The following is a 20,202-nucleotide window of genomic DNA, read 5'->3' as shown; positions in this document are numbered from 1 at the left end:
TGGGCACTTCAGCAGGGCTTTTTAGTGCTTTTATCTAATAGCTGATTAAATCAGCTATTAGATAAAAGGGCCAAGGAGTCCTTAGGAAACACATCGTCTATATAGACATTGGGTGAATTGGGTCAAACTAACATGATGCCTTTTCTGGGCATATGCTGCGCTTGTTGCAGGGACACATCGAGCTTAAAGTAAAACACCGTTTTCTTTTCCTTTTTTTTTTTTTTTTTTTCACGTCTGTAAACAGCCTATTAGACTAGTTGTTGTTAGAATGGGGCTCAGGCTCAAAGCCACATGCAGTCTTTAGAAGATCCTAAGATTCTGTCTTCCTAACCTAACAATGGCATGAGTGCACCATGGAAAACATATGGAACCTGAAGATTGGCTTTTGCCTGAAATACAAAAGAAGAGCACATTGCAATGTCCAGTAGTCTAGGGCTAAGTGGCTATGCATTGGAGTAAAAGAGCTTTAGCTAGAGTACAGCAAATTGTTCGAGTGATCATCAATGGTTAAATCTTAGACTGCCTAAGTGGGAAATGTGATACCTTTACAGTCTGACTAAAATTGTGATCAATAGTTCTCAAGTAGGGCAAAAAAAAGAAAATCAATATCTAGGCTGAAATTGTAATCCAGTTAATACAGCAGTCTTATTATTCACACTTTCCTTTGTCATTAAAGAATTCTTTAAACTTTTCTATTTTTCATAAGACTGATTTCACTTATGTTTCTTTCTCTGAATGGTCTTGCTGATATGAATCAATTAATTAAAATAGTTGTTTAACTATTTTCAGATGGCACAAAGGAAAAAAATGCTTGGTAGAGAACTAGGTTAATGCATTAGTCCTTCACCTCTGCATTCAAATCCTGGCCTAGGTCACATGAACATGAGTTTGGTAGTCATATCTTAATTAAGTGATATATATATAATTTTTTTTTTTCTGTAGAATAAAAACAAGTTATCCAATCCAACACAGTAGACTGTCTGCTCAAGAAAATCCTAGACTGGGTGGATGATTAGGGGCGATTGTCAGTCAGGACAGATGCTTTTGCAGAACTCTGTTTTGACAACCTTCCAACATCCTGATATGGAAAACTTGATTAATGGATGAAAATAAAATGCAGTATTGAACTGGCTACTATATAAATTTATGCCCCCTCTACACATTACAGGTATTCCACAGTTACCTGGTTAATTACCTGGTTAACTGTGCAATTACCTGGAGACCAGCTACACATGCAAAGTAGCTATCATAATTTAAAAAAGCTACAACCTTGAAGTTCGACCTTAAAAATGCATACTAACGTTATAGCTGGTTGCTACTGTGCTTTAATTTGCACACATAGCTGCATCTCCTTTGTGGCTGGGGGCCCCTTCAGCTGAAAGGGCTCCCAGATGCAGGGGTGCATCCTGCCCACCATGAAACCCCCGAGCCCTGGGGATTGTAGGTGCTGTGATCCCTAAAACAAGGGGGTGCATGAAACCCCCAGCCCACATGCAGCTCTGGGTCCCCACTGTGCCTCAGGAGCAGCTGGGACTGAGTGTCCCAGAACTGACACGGCTCCCCGTCCCAGCTGCACTTCACAAGAGACAACTGGGGCCAAGAGCTCTTGGTCCCAGCTGTGGTTCATGTATGGCGCAGCTGGGACTAGGAGCCCATGGGAGCCTGCTTCTTGCTAGTGCAGGGGGAGCCCAGGAGTGGGCTCCCCCTGCCTGGGCAATAAGACATGATCACATCTAATGTGCAACCCCACAATCATGCCTCCTGCCATGTAGCATGGCAGAAGGCATGATTGTGTGGACTGTGCATCAGATACAAATGTGCCACCTTCTGTATGCGTAGAAGAGGCCTTATTGTCATCTTGTGAGTGAAGTTGGAAATGGTAATGTGGATATTACTGTTGGCTATTAACCTGGATACAGTTATTGGATATTGGCTAACAACTAAAAAATATTTATCCTTTAATTCAAGTAGCAGGGTTTAGGAGCAGTAGGACCAGAGTTCTATGTCTACCATCACCACAGAGTCCTAATTCAGGTTTTACTGCCTCACAAACCACAATGGGAGTCACAGGTGTTTTGAATTGTTGCTAATCTATAATAATTAACCAACTGCCCATCAAAAATGAGGAGGGCGGAGGGGAGCAGGCAGGGACAAACCCTCCCCCCCAATCTGGGCCCACTCCCCCTTCCTTCCTGCTGCTTGGGGTCCAAGCCCACTCTCCCCCTATGGCACACCCACCTCCCCACCCCCAGCATGTCAGGCCTGCTCAGGAATGGGAGGAGCGGGCTTGGGGCCAACGCAGAGGAGGGAGGGGAGGGGAGTGGGTGAGGAGTGGGCCCAGGCCCAAAGTGGGGGAGGAGACCCACTCCTTTCCTCCCCAAGCTGCTGCTGTGGCTGAGTCAGGCCAGTCCCACTGCCCCCCCCCCCCCCCGCAGACCGGCTTTTTCCCCTGCTCGGGCTGGCTCCCCTCTACCCTGTGTTGGGCCTGGGCCCAGGCCCACTCCCTGCCCCCCCCCCCCCACGTTACCTGCAGGGGGAGGGGGGGAAGGCAAGGCCAGTGCAGCCTCCATCCCCTGTGTCCCCACCATCATGGCAGTGGGCTGGCTTCTGTTAGAATGCTGTTTGTCAGCCAATCGGAGTATGAATAAAGTGTTACGGACAGACAGACGGACAGATTTAGGCTTTTATAATATTAGAATAATAGGTTTATTCTCTCTGTATGGAGCGCTCTGGTTGGTTGTCTTGGCACCCAATCACAATTCTTACTTAAACAACCAATGAGAGTGCTCCAGACAGAGAAAATAAGCGTGTTATTAGTATAGATCCTGAGGCATTTCATAGTTGTTAGGGGTTGGAAGAGACCTTATGCCATTGGGTCCAGCCCCCCTGCATTTGGACAGAAAAGATGGGCATCAAGCTGCTTTTTGCAGATTGCCAGGGTGGTTGACTGTACAGATATGCAGGCAAGTCAAAGCTGGAATGAAGCACTGGGGCGCCATACTACGGAGCAAGCAAGCTCTGCCGAAGGAAAAAATGAATAAATAAATCAAGCAATCCTCTTTTTTTCCCTGGAGACTGCCTGCCTCTCCTGCAGCAAAGTTTGGGGGGGGGGGGAGGTGAGGTGAATGGCCAGCTGGCTCTGAGCTGCAGGGAGTCCTGGCACTTCCCTCCATGGCAGCAGCGCCTCCCAGGACTGCCCAAGGGTTGCTGCCCAGGCCATGCCACTGCCACAGAGGAAAGCACCAGGGTTCCCTGCAGCTCAGAGGCAGCACCACCTGCCAGCAGCTCATTCCCTGGCTGCAGGGGACATAGGCTAGTTCCAGAACAAAGGTGGGGGGGAAGAAAAAAAAAAAAAAAAAAGATTAGGCCCCCTTGCCACTTTTTAAATTTTTTTTCTCCCTCCTTAGTGGAGCCTGCCCACACGAGCTGCTCAGGGAACTTGGGCTTGGCAGGCTTCCAGAGTCTTGTACATTGTCCCTGCTGCCTCGAACTGCCTGGGAATGGCCTGGCTGCCCTGGGAAGACGGTAGGAGGGCATACATAGGATGTGTTTTAGTTTGCAACGTAAAAAATGTCATTTATGTAGAAATACATCGCCAAATGTATACACTTACGAAATTTCATTGTAACATGCCACCGAACGTGTACACTCTTACACAATTAAATTGTTAGGCAATTAAACCACTAAGAGAGGCAATTTCCTCATGTGTACAAGGGCCCTTAGTCATGTGTGCAAGGGCCCTCTTATTCTACGACTATAAGCAAGTCACAAGGTCAGACTTTTGACAAAGTATGTACTGATACTCCTAAGTCTGTGTTTACACATGGACAGCTTTATGTAGCCTTTTCAAGGGTGAGAAGTTTTGATTCTGTTAAAGTATTCAGTGAAAAGATAACTAAAAATCCTGTATTTAAAGAAATACTTTTGCAATAAAAATTTAATTGCAAATGTTTTGCAGGTTCCAGCTAGTTGGATTGATATCCAAAGACCACATTCTCAATAGTGTAGGAAGAAAAATCACAACCCTTCTGTACACTCACATTGATTATACACCCACAGTATTTGCTACCTGAGGAGTTTCTTGAACAGTTGCTAATGTTTTATGTATACTTGGCTAGAAAGAATGCAAAATCTTTCCAAAAGCTATACATAGAGTCTCACTCTTCAAACCTGACTTATCTTAAATTTAAAACTAGTTTGGAGATGTCACTCTAAAGACTTTCAGTTCTTATACAAAAGTAAAGCTGTTGTCATCTCAACTCAACTGGGGAAATTTCAACAGTAGTTTTGATACAGTAGAAGGTAGGACTGAATCTCTGTGGAAATACTGGTAGGGTGTAGGGGTGGGGTGAGATGAGCATCAGATCTGTTCATTCTCACTTACTACAGGTCAATGTAATTTAATACAGGTTTGTCCCTCCCTACCTTATATTGGTTTACGGTCACAATAAAAAATGTGAATGAGATGGCTGTAGCTGCCATGGCATGGGTGGATGGCATTCCATATTCTGCATCTGCTTTCACTTCCAGCTTCACGACAGGCGGCGAATGAGGACGAGGCCATTTCAGGATGTCCTTGGAGACTTGACCTATGTACATAACAACCTAGAGAAACCAGAACACAAAAGTCAATAAAACAGTTAAGACATGGGAACTGTCTCTTGACCTACCCAAGGGCCCAATTTGATTCTCACCTATATGACTAATGCAGCAGTAAAATTCTGTGCTTGGAGATACGAATTTATCCTCTGAATTATAAAGGATATTCTATTATACTAGCTAGTGAAAAGAGGTACAGTTTGCTGAACAATATTTTAACTTGATCAGATCTGGGACCAGAAGGAAGTTTCTCAAAGATGGTACAGCATGTCACAGTAGAAGACAACCAGATCCTATGCTCCAGCATCATTTGTATCCCCAGTGCTAATACATTATTAAGCACTTAAAAGGTTTCCCTCTCGGCATTTATAACCATTCTGAACACTCTGGGTACTCTGTGCTAACAGGCAAATGTGAGATTTCTTTCCCAGCCTCCAGGCCCATAAAATTAGCACAGCTTTACATCCTGTACAATTCTCTACACTTTCCCAAAGGCACTCTCACAGCATAATTATCTGTTGCATTTCCAGCATTTCTTCCTTCTCCCTGCCCCACAATATGCCACCAAAACATAAGATGGGACACAAACAGCAGACAGCAAATTATTTTTGGTAGGGAAAAGGATAAAAGTGTGTGACCAGTGTCGTAATTGTAATAATTTTCTTCCTGCCTGGCTTCTTAGTCACAAAACATTTTTTTGTTTCTCTTGGGCAACACCAAGTAATGCTCTATTATAATGCTAGATGAATTAGACAAGAACACTTTTAATTGTTCAGAATGTCTGTATGTCCTTGTAGATTTTAACATTTTAAAAAGTGAAGAGGAAATTTCCATTAATATTAGCTCCGTGGGGGTGGTGTGGTTAGTGGTGACAATCATGTTAACTACTCGAGTAGATTTACCAATCCGAGAAGAGGAAAAAGCGTCACTCATCTGTTCATTGCAGTTATTACTTCTAACCAGATAGGAAGACTAGAGAAAAAGGGACAGAATTGTGGTCAACAAAGTGATTCTTTTTTTTTTTTTTTAAGAGACAGTGTCCGTGACAGGAATATAGACTAAGTTAGCATAGAAGTCAAAGCGTCACACTGTGGGCTTCAACCCACTCTCGTGTATCCGGATGTAGGGCATGTTTTTCCCATAGGCAGTTTTCTAAACAGTAATTCTCAGTGTCACCTGTACATCTGTGTAAGAGAAAGTCTGAGCAGAACAGTCAGTCTTTTGATCATTAAAGGTCAAGCAATGCCTCTGCTCCCTGTCCCTCTATTTGGATGGAAGTATGGAAGTGCTGTCCTATTTATGGTCCTCTGATTATGAGGTTTCTATATAAAACAGGGATGTCAGGCCATGCTTCTCTTGGTCTTTGTATCCAATCCCACAGATGCATCTGATACTTCCAGGCGTGAAAGCCAGAGGTCTCTACATGCTTGCCTTATGTAACAACAGCTTCGCCTCGACGTGTATGTACGCCTGTGCGCTGGCCTTTTGTTTTCACCGGGCATGGCTTGATATTATTGAATAAGCAGAAGGCTCCTAAAGTTTCTAGGGCTCCACATGTAAGACCATAGGTTGCCTCCATGGGGTTCCTACCTCCCCCTTCCCCTGTCCACATGCCAACCCTTATACCTGATGATTAGTCAGGGCCACCTGAATCTCTTTAGTAGGGACCTGGATACTCAGGGTTTGGTTCCCTGACATCCTGGCTCAGGCCTCGTTACCGGATTGTACACATTTTTCTAATAAGTCCCATACTGTACCAAGGCACCCTGCACCTTCAGGTTTGTCTTCCTCTTCATTGCTCCTGGCCACAGTGGGTCCACAGTCAGTTGCTCGAACTCCTGGGCACCCGCTGCCAGGCACTCCTCCGAGTGCTTGTACGCCTAGTGTTCTCCTCCTCCGGTGTAGGGGACGCTCACAGGACTCTAGGCTAACCTGCTTTCTGTGGCCCTACACCTGTTGTCAGCTGTCTCCCTACTGTACTGACTCCTGCCTCCAGCCAGGACCGGGCTTCTGGTTATACCAGAGGCTATAGCATGCTTTCTTATGCACAGCAAGCACACGCTTCTAAAGCATGGCTGCTGCTGCATCTGCTTCCTTTGCTGCACTTCCGCAGTTGCTTGTGATCCTACCAGGGGGTAAGGAACACAACTGGCCCTTACTGGGCTATCTGATTCTTCCCTGGTGCCCCAGGACAGTTCCCCTGGATTTCCCTGTCCCACATTCTTCAGGATGCCGGGAGCTAGGCGCCCACAGTCTACTATCTGGTACTGTGTAAACCAGTACAGCCTATTCCACAGTCAAGTTGCCAGCGACTAAACTGCCCCCACCCCACCTGGACTAGCCTCGGTGAGGAGGGTGTGTGGACACCCAGCAGGAATGAAAAAGATGATCTGTCAAGGGGCAGATGAAGTATGGATGGCCATTGCCTCACCGAGACCTCAAGAGGAGATAGGCACCACCCAGGATACTTTGCCAGAATAACCAGTGATGCAAAGCAACTCAGCTAATCTCATGCGGAGTGGAGGAGGGTTGTTGCAGCTCTAAGGTGCCCCAACAGTCAGAGCAGCCTCAGAACTGACTTGACTTGATATAAAACAGTACTTTTGAAGTTATATTATTCAGAATATTGGTATGTCCTTATTGTAGGTTTTAACATTTTAAAGAATGGAAAGGAAGCTTCCATTAGACTTATTTCCTTGGGGGCGGTTCCCTTGGTGATATGCAAGATAAGTCTCATGCAAAAAAATAAAAATCCATCATAAAAATTAGATTCAGTGGTGACTATCATGAAAACTACTTTTAAATTCCTGCTCAGATGATCCTTTGTTCTGCCTCTCCTGCTTCCACTACAGAAGGAGGTTTTTTAAAATACAAACATTTTTAAACTTGTCTTAGTCATGAGTTATTTATAATAGCAACAAGACTGTTTGTTCCACCACTTTCAAAAGGGAGATCTTGGGCTTTCTAATTCTGTACAAAGTATGGCAAGACCATACCACAGTTTAACATTTGCACCCCCCGGTACTTGAGGAAACAGTCCTTCTTTGTGATTTTGCTACCCCATGAATTTTCCTGCAATGCCAGTTGGGTACCAATAATGCAGCCCTATTGTCTTCATCTATTCCACAGCAGTATATCACATGGGGGTTTATTAATCACAGTGCACCAGATATTCACAACATATAAAGGTGCAAAGATGCAAGAAATAAACTATATACATCCTTTATATATCCTTTAATTTCAGATTCTGTACTGTCTATTTCCATACAGATACAGGAACATTTCCATGAGCCAACTACATTCCAGAATTTAAAGCAAAAGTTTTCTCTCTGGTGGGAGAGGAAAAATGTGATAATGAATTTACTGTTCGAGGCATGAGCTTGGAGGCAAGGTAGGATTAGCCATGCTGAGCTGGACTTTTATTGACATGAAGGCAAAAACTGGAAGTCTGCTACCATTGTAATGTAATGAATGAAAGTTTTTGATAAAAATATTTTTGACTCTAATACATTTTTAAAAGGCTAGAATGAAAAATGAGTATTTTTTTTTCAACAAAAATTATGCTACTGCTCTTCTGCTAGCGAAGCCGTTGGACTTTTGTCTAAATTGATACATTCTTAGATCCCATAGTAGTATAGAAACAATAACACTGGGTAACACTGCATTCAGGGAAAAACTATTCCACATCTCTTGAAATTTAAATTTTTGTCAGAGGATGCAGGATTTTGATGTTGCAGTACTATACAGAAAGGGACTATTACTGGCCTTGCTTTGATGCCTTCCTTCTGCAGTTAAAGTTCCCAAACTCTCTCTGTCTCTTATCTCTCTCTCTCTCTCTCCCTGCTCCCCACCTTGCCGCCCACCATCACAGTGCATTGTACAAATAATGCCTACCATTACCTTCATTTTTTGCTTAGTTTTTTACATTTGAGGTTTTTTATTTGGTAGGGGAAGTTTTTGTCATCTTTCCTCCCAACTAAATATAGTATTTGTATTTTTTACTAGTTTAATTGGAGGTGCACAACAAGCAGTGTACTCTATCAATACTAAACGTAAATTGCTTATCTGCAAAGAGTCTCAGACCTTTAATGTCTGTGGAATAAATTTGGTCAGGCTAGAAATTACCACCACTAAAGGCCAAATAATCATACTGGGGCTTCTTAGATTACAAGGTCAAAATCAAACCAAAGCTAACTGGGTCCTTCATGATTGAAACCTTGCATTTTAATTGTAAATAGAATATATCCAGTCATATTTATCAAGTCATCTTAAACTCAACACAAGAGACAGCCCTTTTACAGAGCCATAGGTCAGATTCTGTTCTCTGTTTCAGTACCATACTTCTGAATAGCAGCAATGGCACTCTACTTTTACATGTAGATAACAAAGGAGAGTTGGTAGGAAACAAGCGTGAAAGGACATATTTCTTTAAAAGAATCAGCAATTACAAGGGAATGCAGACACATAGACATGCAGGTTGTTTTAAAAATAAAACATTTACAGTACAAGAGTATTTTTTGTGTATATCTTAGAGCCCTACTCTGGATTGTCAACATCTGCTGTAAGTTTTCTTTATGGGAATGTAGGGATTTAAGGTATTGGGTCCATGGAGCTTGTATTAAGTGAGACATATTCTTCAAAACATTTCCACTAGTAAAACTTTGCTGGAGATGAGTTCAGGAGCACTCTCACAGGTATCTGGAATTTCTGTAAGTAAAACCCACAAGTAGCCCTCACATGCCTAAAAAAAAAAATCCACCCAGCAACACTTCCCCACCACCAAAAATCTGTCAAGTCCAAGCCTCGAAGTGTAGAAATGAGCATGTTTTGAAAAGTTCAGCTAGAAGCTAAAGTTTGTCAATTTAAAACACTTGAGAAAAAGAATTAACCAGGGTCTAAGAGAATGAAACTTGCTTAAGTGAAGCATCTTTTTCTTCCTTTGTTACTCAACATGTTTCTTTCCTATGCAGTCAGTGTTCCACATCTTCCCAGAGAATTAGATTTTGCCTTTAACTGCTTTGCTTCTAATGCGTATTTCTCAGATGCACTCTGCTTCATTCAATGTGAGTGATGCAGATCAACTGCATTTTTCTGCAGTTCTTGTGGAAAAACAACTTACAGGCAATTTCAGCATAAATAGTTTTAATTTGCACATTTATTAATGCATTTTTTTGTTCTGACGTGTGGAACCTAGAGGCTCCACTTTTCCATAACTAAAGTCACAAAAATCAAGAAACATAACGAATAGCACAAGACATAATTACTTGAGACAACAGTCACAAGAAAATGCATGAGGATTTAGTTGGGTGATTCATGAAAGTTGATGGGAGGAGCATAGATAATTCCCTCTGTACTGTTTTGAGAACTGAAGGAAGTGTGTCTAACGAAGGTATAGCTCATAGCATTTAACTGCTTTTTTTTTTAAACATAGAACATTTAACTCTTTCATGACTGAACTATATGGCAGCCAAACTAAAGTGCAAATTTTTAAGAAGACTGTTGAAGTTGGTCAGGAAACAAGGCAGAGTACATTTTTGGAGGCAGGAAGGAAAAGAATCTCTGGTGTTCTGAAACAGTTATCCCCCCATAGATCTCCACTGGAGACACTAACACTGTTTATTTAACAACTGTGAATAGTACATAGAATCAAGATGAAAGCAAGTTGATTTTACTGGCACTGTTTGTTATCCCTTTTGAGTGAAGAAGTTCCCCAGGCAGATACTCATTAGGAAACTACTGGTTATCTTCTTTAGGAATCTTGTACGATTTCCAGGCTTTCAAGATTGGACCCTGCATTTGTACATTTTACAAGTTGCAGTTATGATAAATCCAGTAAATGAGATCCATCGTTTCTATGCGAGGAAGTGGTAGCAAAACTGATATGCTCTGGAACTGTACACAATGTGCATGTGTGGGGGGCGCAGCTGGGGACGGGAGGCACAATCTTATATTCAGCAGCAAAATAATGAAAGGTGTTACAGATACATAAAGGAGAGTACTGAAAAATATTTTCCCCCTTTCTGTACTATGCATGCACATGCACACACATGACAGCCTAAGGTACTTTTCATCCCTGGTCTTGTTTGATTCCCTTCAGTAGCAAAGAGATTCATTAATGCCACTTGTGGTGAAGGCAATGGCTTAAGACATGAAAGATTCACATTCGTGTCTCCTTTACATCCAAGATAATGCTTGGAACCTGTGACAAAACTATTTAACATCTCCATACCTCAGCTTCCTACCTGTACAAGAAGAATGCTACCTCTTTTCTCCTACACCTGGTCTACTTGGATTGTAGGCTCCTGGTGGCAGTGACTGCCTGTTACTGGGTGCATTTATACATTTGATTAGTATGGCATGATAAATTCTGGTGCAAGTTCCACTGGAGTTAACAACGTCTGGGCACAATGTCTACACATGTGCCCAGGGCTGCAGCAGTCTGAGCTGGGGCATAGAAGCCTGTAACAGGGGGTCTTCTCAGCACCCATTTACCAACAGCACCACCCACCTGTTCTGGACCAACTGCCCACCTTCTAGCCTGCCATGCCTTGTTGTTAATTAATTAATGATCTTAATTAGGTGGGAGGCTGCCTATTTCTTGCCCCAATGCCAGGGACCACTATCTGTGGCTCTGTTCCTCCCCTACACCACTCTGGGTCACAGAATCCTCCAGTCTGTAACCCCACCTGGATCCCTACACTCAGGCAGCCTACTCCGCCTTCATTCTAAGCTACATCCTGTCAGACCAACCTGGTGGCCTTCTGTGACCAGGTCACCAAATCCTTAGATGCAGGGGTAGCAGTGGACATAGTCTTCCTGGAATTTTGGAAGGCCTTCGACACTGTCTCTCACCCCATTCTCATTAAGAAACTGGGGGGGCTGTGGTGTCGACACCCACACAGTCAATTGGGTCACCAACTGGCTGGAGGGCCGCACCCAGAGGGTGGTGGCAGATGGGTCATTTTTGACTTGGGGGATGTGGGTAGTGGGGTTCCGCAGGGCTCAGTCCTTGGGCCCACACTGTTCAGCATCTTCATCAGTGACTTGGAAGAGGGGGTAAAAAGCACCCTGTTTAAATTTGCTGATGACACTAAGATGTGGGGGGATGTGGGCATGCTAGAAGGGAGGAATAGGCTGCAATTGGACGTAGACACATTACAAGGGTGGGCAGATGACAATAGGATGGGATTCAACACCGACAAGTGCAAAGTGATACATCTGGGGAGGAACAACCGGCACCATATATACAGGTTGGAGAACTCCCTTCTTGTCAGTCCAGAGGCAGAAAAGAATCTTGGAGTCATCATTGACTCCAAGATGAACATGGGCCGGCAGTGTGGGGATGCAGTCAGGAAGGCCAACCGTACCTTATCATGCATCCACAGATGCATCTCAAGCAGGTCCAAGGTGGTGGTACTCCCCCTCTATGTGGCACTATGTGGTCAGGCCACAGCTGGAGTACTGCGTCCAGTTCTGGGTGCCACACTTCAAGAGGGATGTAGACAACATGGAGAGGGTCCAGAGGAGGGCCACTCGCAAGATCAGGGGCAGCAGGGCAGGCCCTATGAGGAGAGGCTACGGGACCTGAACCTGTTCAGCCTCCAGAAGAGAAGTCTGAGGGGGGATCTAGTGTCCTGTTACAAGCTAATCAGAGGGGACCAGCAGGCACTGGGGAAGTCCCTGTTCCCCCGAGCAGGGACGTCCCTTAGTCTGCACACCTAAGGGGCCTCTTACGCATAATTTAGACCCACTCCTCAATAACTCTCCTACAGCAGTCACAAAGGAAAACTTTATTGATTACAGGGGTAGGGTGAAAATAGGGTACAAGATGGAGCAATATCATAGAAATCCCATAGAGCAAAACAGTCTGGCTGAGGTAGCCTTTTGATCACACATCTGAGTTACTGCCAGCTATATATCTAATCAGATCTCAAGTAGCTTAGTCACGAGCATCATCCAGAGGCTGTTGGAGATTCCCTCTGGAGGCAGGCCATTCCCAGCTCATGAGTTATGGGGGAGAGAGCCAGTTTCAGATGGTAAAACTCCTCTCTGAGTCCCCCCATGGCTGCTGCCCCCTCCTCCTGGGAAGTCTGAACATATATAGCCCCTGTGACCTCGTTCACCTGGTCCAATGGAAGCCAGCACCTATTGGCTGTCGGCCAACCAATTTGAAATACATCACTAGTTGCCAGGCAGACTCTAGCCCACCAGGTAGGAGCCCCTCAGCCAGGTAGCTGATACCAGTCATGTAGGCAGAGGGAGCAAGTTTCCCCCCTCCCTCAGGAATGTAGCCAGCTCAGTTTACCTAAAGAGACAGGGTTAAGGTGCATCTCCTCTGCTGGGCCCGTCCTAATCAAATTGTCCCAGAGCAGAGATTTTGGGGAGAAACAAAGGTGGCTTCCTGCCACAAGCTGTTCCCTCTTACAGGTGTGGTCCCCCATGGGACCTTTGGCTACACAGGCCCTGGTCTCACATCCAGGCCAGTCAGAACCCCAGGCCCTCAGCTCTGGGCATCCCTCACAGTGGGCCCCTAGCCCTTCAACCCTTCTGGTCCTGGCCCCAGCATTGACCAGTCAGGGGATTTCAAGACAGGTTTCCGAGTCTATAGCCCCACTCTTTCTCCGGGGTCCGCCTTCTGGCCCCTACTAGGGGGTAACCCCCCCGATTATGGGAGCTGGGGTTATTAAGGCGCCCCGACCTGCCTTTCACTGGGGTGGTAACTGACCTGGTATTTCCTGGGGGCTCCTGCGCCACTGGGAGTCCCACCAGGCCACCCCCACTCAGCAGTGTGCAGTTTTAGGTCATGCCCAGGACCAGGAGCCTCCAAACCTTCCCCTACTAGTAGCCTTGCAGCCAGGCAATGTTGCTGCCTGCCTGCCAGCAGTGAACTGTTCTGTTTATATAGGCAGCCGGGGATAAAAAATGGCCGCCGCAATCAAGGACCTGCTGGCTGCTTGGCTGGACCCTTAAAGTGGCAGGCACACACAGTGCCCTGCCACAGCCACAGGCTGGCAGTACACACAGAGGAGTCGGCCCTGGGCTTTGGGTTGCAGCATAGGGGTTGGTAGGGGCATCAGAATGCCCAGACAGTGGAGCCGTGTGGCTAGGCGGCAGGCAGAGGTCTGTCCTCTTGCTGCCTGGGCTGACTAGATTTGGGGCTCCTGAGGCAACTCTCAGAGACCATAAAAGCTAAAGAGGCGGTGGTCATGGGGGACCTAAACTACCCGGACATCTGCTGGGAGACACAGACAGCAAAGTCCCACCGCTCACGCAGGTTTCTAACCTGTGTACAGGACCTCCACCTGACGCAGGAGGTACATGGTCCCACTAGGGGGAATGCCTTACTGGATCTGGTATTGGCAACGGGGGATGACATAGTAGGGGACCTACAGATCGGTAGCCATCTGGGGGACAGTGATCACCTAAAAGTACAATTCAACATAAGGCGTCGAGTGGGTAAGGTAACTAGTAGGGTGAACGTGCTGGACTTTAGGAAAGCTGATTTCAGCAAACTCAGGCGATTAGTGAAGGATGCACTGCAGAGTAGTAGTTTTGAAACGATGGGAGCCCAAGAAGGGTGGCTGTGCCTTAAGGAAGCTATCCTTCTCGCACAAAGCGAGACTATCCCCGTGCGAGGTAAAAGAGGGAAAGGGGCCAGGAGGCTTCCCTGGCTGACCAGAGAAATCCTGGGCAGACTAAGGGCCAAAAGGGGAGCACATAAAAAGTGGAAACAGGGAGAGATCACCAAAGAGGAATATACCTCTTCTGCTCGTGCTTGTAGGGAGGCAGTTAGACAGGCCAAAGCTACCATGGAGCTGAGGATGGCAACCCAAGTAAAAGACAATAAGAAATTGTTTTTTAGATATATAGGGAGTAAAAGGAAGGCCCAGGGAGGAATAGGACCCCTGCTAAATGGGCAGAAACAATTGGTGACGGACAGAGGGGACAAGGCTGAACTCCTCAACGAGTTCTTCGCCTCAGTGTTCCTAAGCGAGAGGCATGACAAGTCTCTCACTGGGAGTGTAGGGAGGCAGCAGCAAGGCACCAGACTTCCATGCGTGGACCCTGAGGTGGTGCAGGGTCACTTGGAGGAACTGGATGCCTTTAAGTCGGCAGGCCCGGATGAGCTCCATCCGAGGGTACTGAAGGCACTGGCCGACATCATTGCAGAGCCACTGGCGGGAATATTTGAACGCTCGTGGCGCACGGGTCAAGTCCCGGAGGACTGGAAAAGGGCCAATGTGGTTCCCATTTTCAAGAAGGGGAGGAAGGAGGACCCGGGTAACTATAGGCCAGTCAGTCTCACCTCCATCCTTGGCAAAATCTTTGAGAAAATCATCAAGGCTCACATTTGTGAGAGCCTGGCAGGACAAATTATGCTGAGGGGAAACCAGCACGGGTTCGTGGCAGGTAGATCGTGCCTGACCAATCTAGTCTCTTTTTATGACCAGGTCACAAAACGCCTCGACGCAGGAGGAGGGGTGGATGTCGTATACTTGGACTTCAGGAAGGCCTTTGACACGGTATCCCACCCCATACTGGTGAACAAGTTAAGGGGCTGTGACTTGGATGACTGCACAGTCCGGTGGGTGGAGAATTGGCTGGAGGGTCGCACCCAGAGAGTTGTGGTGGATGGGTCGGTTTCGACCTGGAAGAGTGTGGGCAGTGGGGTCCCGCAGGGCTCGGTGCTTGGACCGATACTCTTTAATGTCTTCATCAGCGACTTGGACGAGGGGGTGAAATGTACTCTGTCCAAGTTTGCAGATGACACTAAGCTATGGGGCGAAGTGGACACGCCGGAGGGCAGGGAACAGCTGCAAGCAGACCTGGACAGGTTAGACAAGTGGGCAGAAAACAACAGAATGCAGTTCAACAAGGAGAAATGCAAAGTGCTGCATCTAGGGAGGAAAAATGTCCAGCACACCTACAGCCTAGGAAATGACCTGCTGGGTGGCACGGAAGTGGAAAGGGATCTTGGAGTCCTAGTAGACTCCAAGATGAACATGAGTCGGCAGTGTGATGAAACCATCAGAAAAGCCAATGGCACTTTATCGTGCATCAGCAGATGCATGACAAATAAGTCCAAGGAGGTGATACTTCCCCTCTATCGGGCGCTGGTCAGACCGCAGCTGGAGTACTGCGTGCAATTCTGGGCGCCGCACTTCAAGAAAGATGCGGATAACCTGGAGAGGGTCCAGAGAAGGGCCACTCGTATGGTTAAGGGCCTGCAGGCCAAGCCCTATGAGGAGAGATTAGAGAAACTGGACCTTTTCAGCCTCCGCAAGAGAAGGTTGAGAGGCGACCTGGTGGCTGCCTATAAGTTCGTCAGGGGGGCACAGAAGGGAATTGGTGAGTATTTATTCACCAAGGCGCCCCCGGGGGTTACAAGAAATAATGGCCACAAGCTGGAGGAGAGCAGATTTAGATTAGATATTAGGAGGAACTTCTTCACAGTTCGAGTGGCCAAGCTCTGGAACGGGCTCCCAAGGGAGGTGGTGCTCTCCCCTACCCTGGGGGTATTCAAGAGAAGGTTGGATGTGTATCTAGCTGGGGTAATGTAGGCCCAGCACTCTTTCCTGCTTATGCAGGGGGTCGGACTCGATGATCTATTGAGGTCCCTTCCGACCCTAGCATCTATGAATCTATGAATCTATGAATCTATGACTAGGTACAATTTATGCCCAGGTCAGCATTTACATGTGAGTTAAGATCCAGAAGCTGTTGGAGATTCCCTCTGGAGGCAGGGAGTTTTGTTGTTGTAAGACAGCACTAACACATCACATGATGCCATTACACCATAGCGGTACTATCTTACTGCAGTGAAAATTAGTTTGCTGCAGTTTAATAGCATTGCACGATTAGATTGTGATGCTTTACACTGCAGCAGATTAGTCTACTGCACAGTTAAGCATGCATGTAAATGCACCCACTGTGTACTGCACAGTGGGTAACACTCTGAGGCTTCAATCTAGGTCATTGTATCTTTGCTACTACAGACAGAAACAGTAGCTATCCCTTCACTCAGTTAAATCCATTACAGGACATTAAATATCTCAAGAATACAATTATAACCAATAAAATAAACTTGCTCTTCCATAGACAATAACCAAAAAAAAAAAAAGCAACTAGTACTCAGGGGTTTCACAAAGGAGACATCAAGACAAACTTATTTTGCACTGTCGAAGACATGGCAGACAGCCTGGCATAGATTTTTACCTAATCTTGAGATTAATCCCATAATTTATTCATCCCTGGATGCATTTTAACAGCTGCAGTATTACTGAGTCACATACTATTAGCGCTGCAGCTTTTCATACTGCTGAGAAGGCAACATGCAGAGGGTTACAGAAAAGAGCATGTTATCCTTCCTCATCCACAAGAAAAAGTTCTATTCATAGAAGCTGATAAATAAATCAAAGGAAGAACTCTTCCTCCATAGTAAAAATTCACTTCCGAGACTGATGCTTCAGAGCATATTTGTGAAGATGAAGCACACACAAAGTATTTTCTTTAATCTCTGTGATGTTTCAACACTAAATTTCTTCAAATCAGGTCTTTCAAAAACATACACATCCCCTTCCCAGAATTTTGAATGGATTGGCTCTGAAGTTTTCAAAATAAAACTATTTAAATTGAGTGCTAATGGGTGCATCTACATGAGATGCATTGCTACGCAGTAGCACAGTTTACTGTGCAATAAGCGTAAATATCCACATGTGCACATACTTCTCTCACACTAAACTTCACTACTTGTGAGTAAATTTGCTACCTACAAATGCAAGTAGCAAATTTACTCATGAGTACTTACAGCACAGTAATGCGTGTGCAGACATCAACGGAGAGCACTAGGGGGCTAGCCTGAGATCAGTCCCAGGGTCCCAGGACTGTGAGCCTTTCCTGCTCCAGAGTTGGTCTGCCTCTATGGCAGCCCCAGCCACCGGACCTTTAAAAGCCTGTAGGCAGTTTGAGTGCAGCAGCACAACAGCAGGGATCCTAGGGGAGACTCTTGGCCTCTGCTGCTGCACAGGCCACAGGTTACCTGTGCCAGCCTGCCTGCACCCTGATGCTGCTGCCTGCCACTGCAATGCTGCATAGATGCTAGGACCATGCCATCCAGCCCTGAAGGCTGCTGCAGGCTCCTGGCAGACCTGCTCACTTGCTGCTGGCATCACCTTGCCATGCAGATCCTAGTCCTGCACTGTGCTGGGCACTGCAGGCAGCTGCCCAGGCCTGCAGCAGAACAGCTGAGTTCAGGAGCCCTGATGGCTTTGTCACTTGACAATGCTATATGCTGTCACCCTGGGTCCCAACTGGTACCAGGAGGAGACTGGCCACCCTGTGGCACTGTGGTGTGAAGTGGAGGTGTACCAGCAGTTCGCATGTGGAGCAGGCACTCCAATGCCCACATCTATGATGGGCTGTCAGCGTGGATGCCAGGACTATGTATATAACTGGTCAGCCGCAGGGTTGCATACAAGTCAAGGCCTTGCTGGCACAGTAGGTCACTGTCACTGACCACAACCATTGTTCAAGGAGTGCCCACAAGTCCATGCCACTTTATGGCAACTGGATGCCATCCTTGCCCCCAGAAGCCAGGCCGCAGCTGGCTGTGTACTGCAGCATGGGCAGCCTGCCCAAGCTCCCGCTCCAGCCTGGTACTGTGATATGATGTATCACGGGGAAGGGCCCCTCAGGGCACCAGCAGCCCATCCCACTGAGATCCCCACCCCCAGCCTCCACCAGCAGCTTGGAGAGCCCAGGGCCAGCACCTGCCCTGACAGCTCTGCAGCCTCTTCCCCAGCCATGAGGAACAGCCATCCATGTCACTGCTGGCTGCCAGCAGCCAGCTCCTCCTGGGGTGGGGGCTGATTCTGGGCCAGAACTGCATGCCACCACTGATGAGTCTGCCAGGAGCTACTGCCACCAGGACTGACCAGAGCCTGCTGGGCATGCCCAGCCTTACCCATTATAGTAAGCCCTGCACTGGGGGGAGGGTCCCCTCCCTGCTCCTGGCCCCTGCCCACTTCCTTGCCCTTCCTCCTCACCTGATCTGGCTGAGCTCCCCTGGTCCCTGGCTTCTCCCCACACCAAAAAAAGCATGCAGGAAGGTGGGAAACAGTGCAAAACTTTATTGAGCAGCCCGTGCCCCTGCAGCTAGGTGGGCATAGGCCTCTCACATGCTGAGGAACACATTGATGATGGTGGTGATGGCCTCCTCAGCTGCGGGGCACAGGGATGTGTAGTGCAGCTACAGGTAGCTCTCCAGATGGGGGAAGAGATTGTGCTTTCCAGATGGCAGCAGAGGTTGTGGGACAGCCTTGGCCCCCATGTTGTTGAAGCTCAGGGTCTCATGCTAGGCATGCAGGTTCACCTGGGGCACCATGGTGATCATCATCAGCAGGGCATAGTGGGTTGGGCACCCCCACAATCCACACAAACAGCTCCTGGTGCACCCAAGGCATGTGCAGCAGGGGCACACTCAGGGCACAGTGCTGACATGGTGGGGAGGCTAGTCTGGGGCACCTCCCTGGAAAAGCCCCCTGTAGGGAGGTCAGGGGTATGGCCAGGCCCTTGTCCCTGTCATCTGGAAGCCCTGCATTCCTGAGCCCAGGCACTGTGGGCTTGGTGGCAGCATAGGAGACCAGGAAGCCTGCAGGAAAAGAGAGACAGTGGGGTCTAGAGCCATAGCAGCAGGTGCTGGCAGGAACCTGGCCTGTCCTAGCCTGGGAACAGGGCAGGAGGAGAGATGCTTCCTGTGGCCAGCACCCAGTGGATCTCCAGCCCATGAGGAGTGAGTGACTGTTTTACTGTTGGTGAGTGGGGTGGGTGATGAAGGAGCTCTGGTTTTTGGGAGGGAGGGGGGAGGAGGGGCCTGTTTCATATAAGGGCAATAAAGTGTTTTTCTGAGAACAATCTGTAGTGAGTGTGGTGCTTAGGGTGGGTGGTGAGTCGGGGGTCATTGAACAGCTGTCCAGCAGGGAGTGCAGGAGGAAGTGGTCAGCTATCGCCTCTCACACCTGGTTCCTGGACCCCTGGGACTGGGTATGCAGGTAACCTGGGGCTTTGCCAGGGGGAGGCCTTCCTCTCTTGCTGCCATGGCAGCTAGTGCTTCCACTTCCAGGCATTCTCCAACCAGTGCATCTCCTCCACCCAGGCCTCACAGAAGATCTCCCCCAGGGGCTCACAGATGTTATACAGCACACAATATGCAATGATGACCAAGGGGGAAAACTCAAGGCAGACATTGAGGGTGTTCTAGTGTCCCTTGAGATGGTTGAAGGCATGCACTTTACCAGTGCATGAGTCTGGTTCAGGAAACAGTTATAATGGGTCTGGCAGGGGTCCAGCTGTCTTCTGTCTGCTGTAGGGCCACATAAGCCAGGAGAGGAGTAGGCAGGTAAGGTCCCCAGTGAGAAGGCTTGGGAATACCGTGACATGCACTTGGTGGTCTGGCATCCCTTGGGTCTATGTAAGGGCTGGCAGGGAGGAGTTCCAAAACACACAAGTATTGTGGCCACTGCCCACCCAGCCAGCACTCACATTGGTGACGGTGCTGTGGTGGTCAGCAATGGCCTAGAAGAAAATGGAACCCCTCCACCTGTA

At 47.4% G+C, this 20,202-nt stretch overlaps 1 protein-coding gene across 1 annotated transcript in view; it reads right to left on the bottom strand.

The window, feature by feature from the left end:
* SGPP2 (sphingosine-1-phosphate phosphatase 2) overlaps positions 1 to 20,202 on the bottom strand; it is a 109,861-nt gene that overhangs the window by 27,975 nt on the left and 61,684 nt on the right. Inside the window, exon 3 of the mRNA XM_090054486.1 lies at positions 4,426 to 4,605. Within this exon, the coding sequence (XP_089910612.1) occupies positions 4,426 to 4,605 (180 nt within the window). The remainder of the gene's footprint in view (positions 1 to 4,425; positions 4,606 to 20,202) is intronic.

Source organism: Crocodylus siamensis, chromosome 6, assembly GCF_052110815.1.
Source record: "Crocodylus siamensis isolate JL-2025a chromosome 6, ASM5211081v1, whole genome shotgun sequence".
Lineage (NCBI taxonomy): Eukaryota > Metazoa > Chordata > Crocodylia > Crocodylidae > Crocodylus > Crocodylus siamensis.
This window is presented reverse-complemented; position numbering and strand designations above follow the sequence as displayed.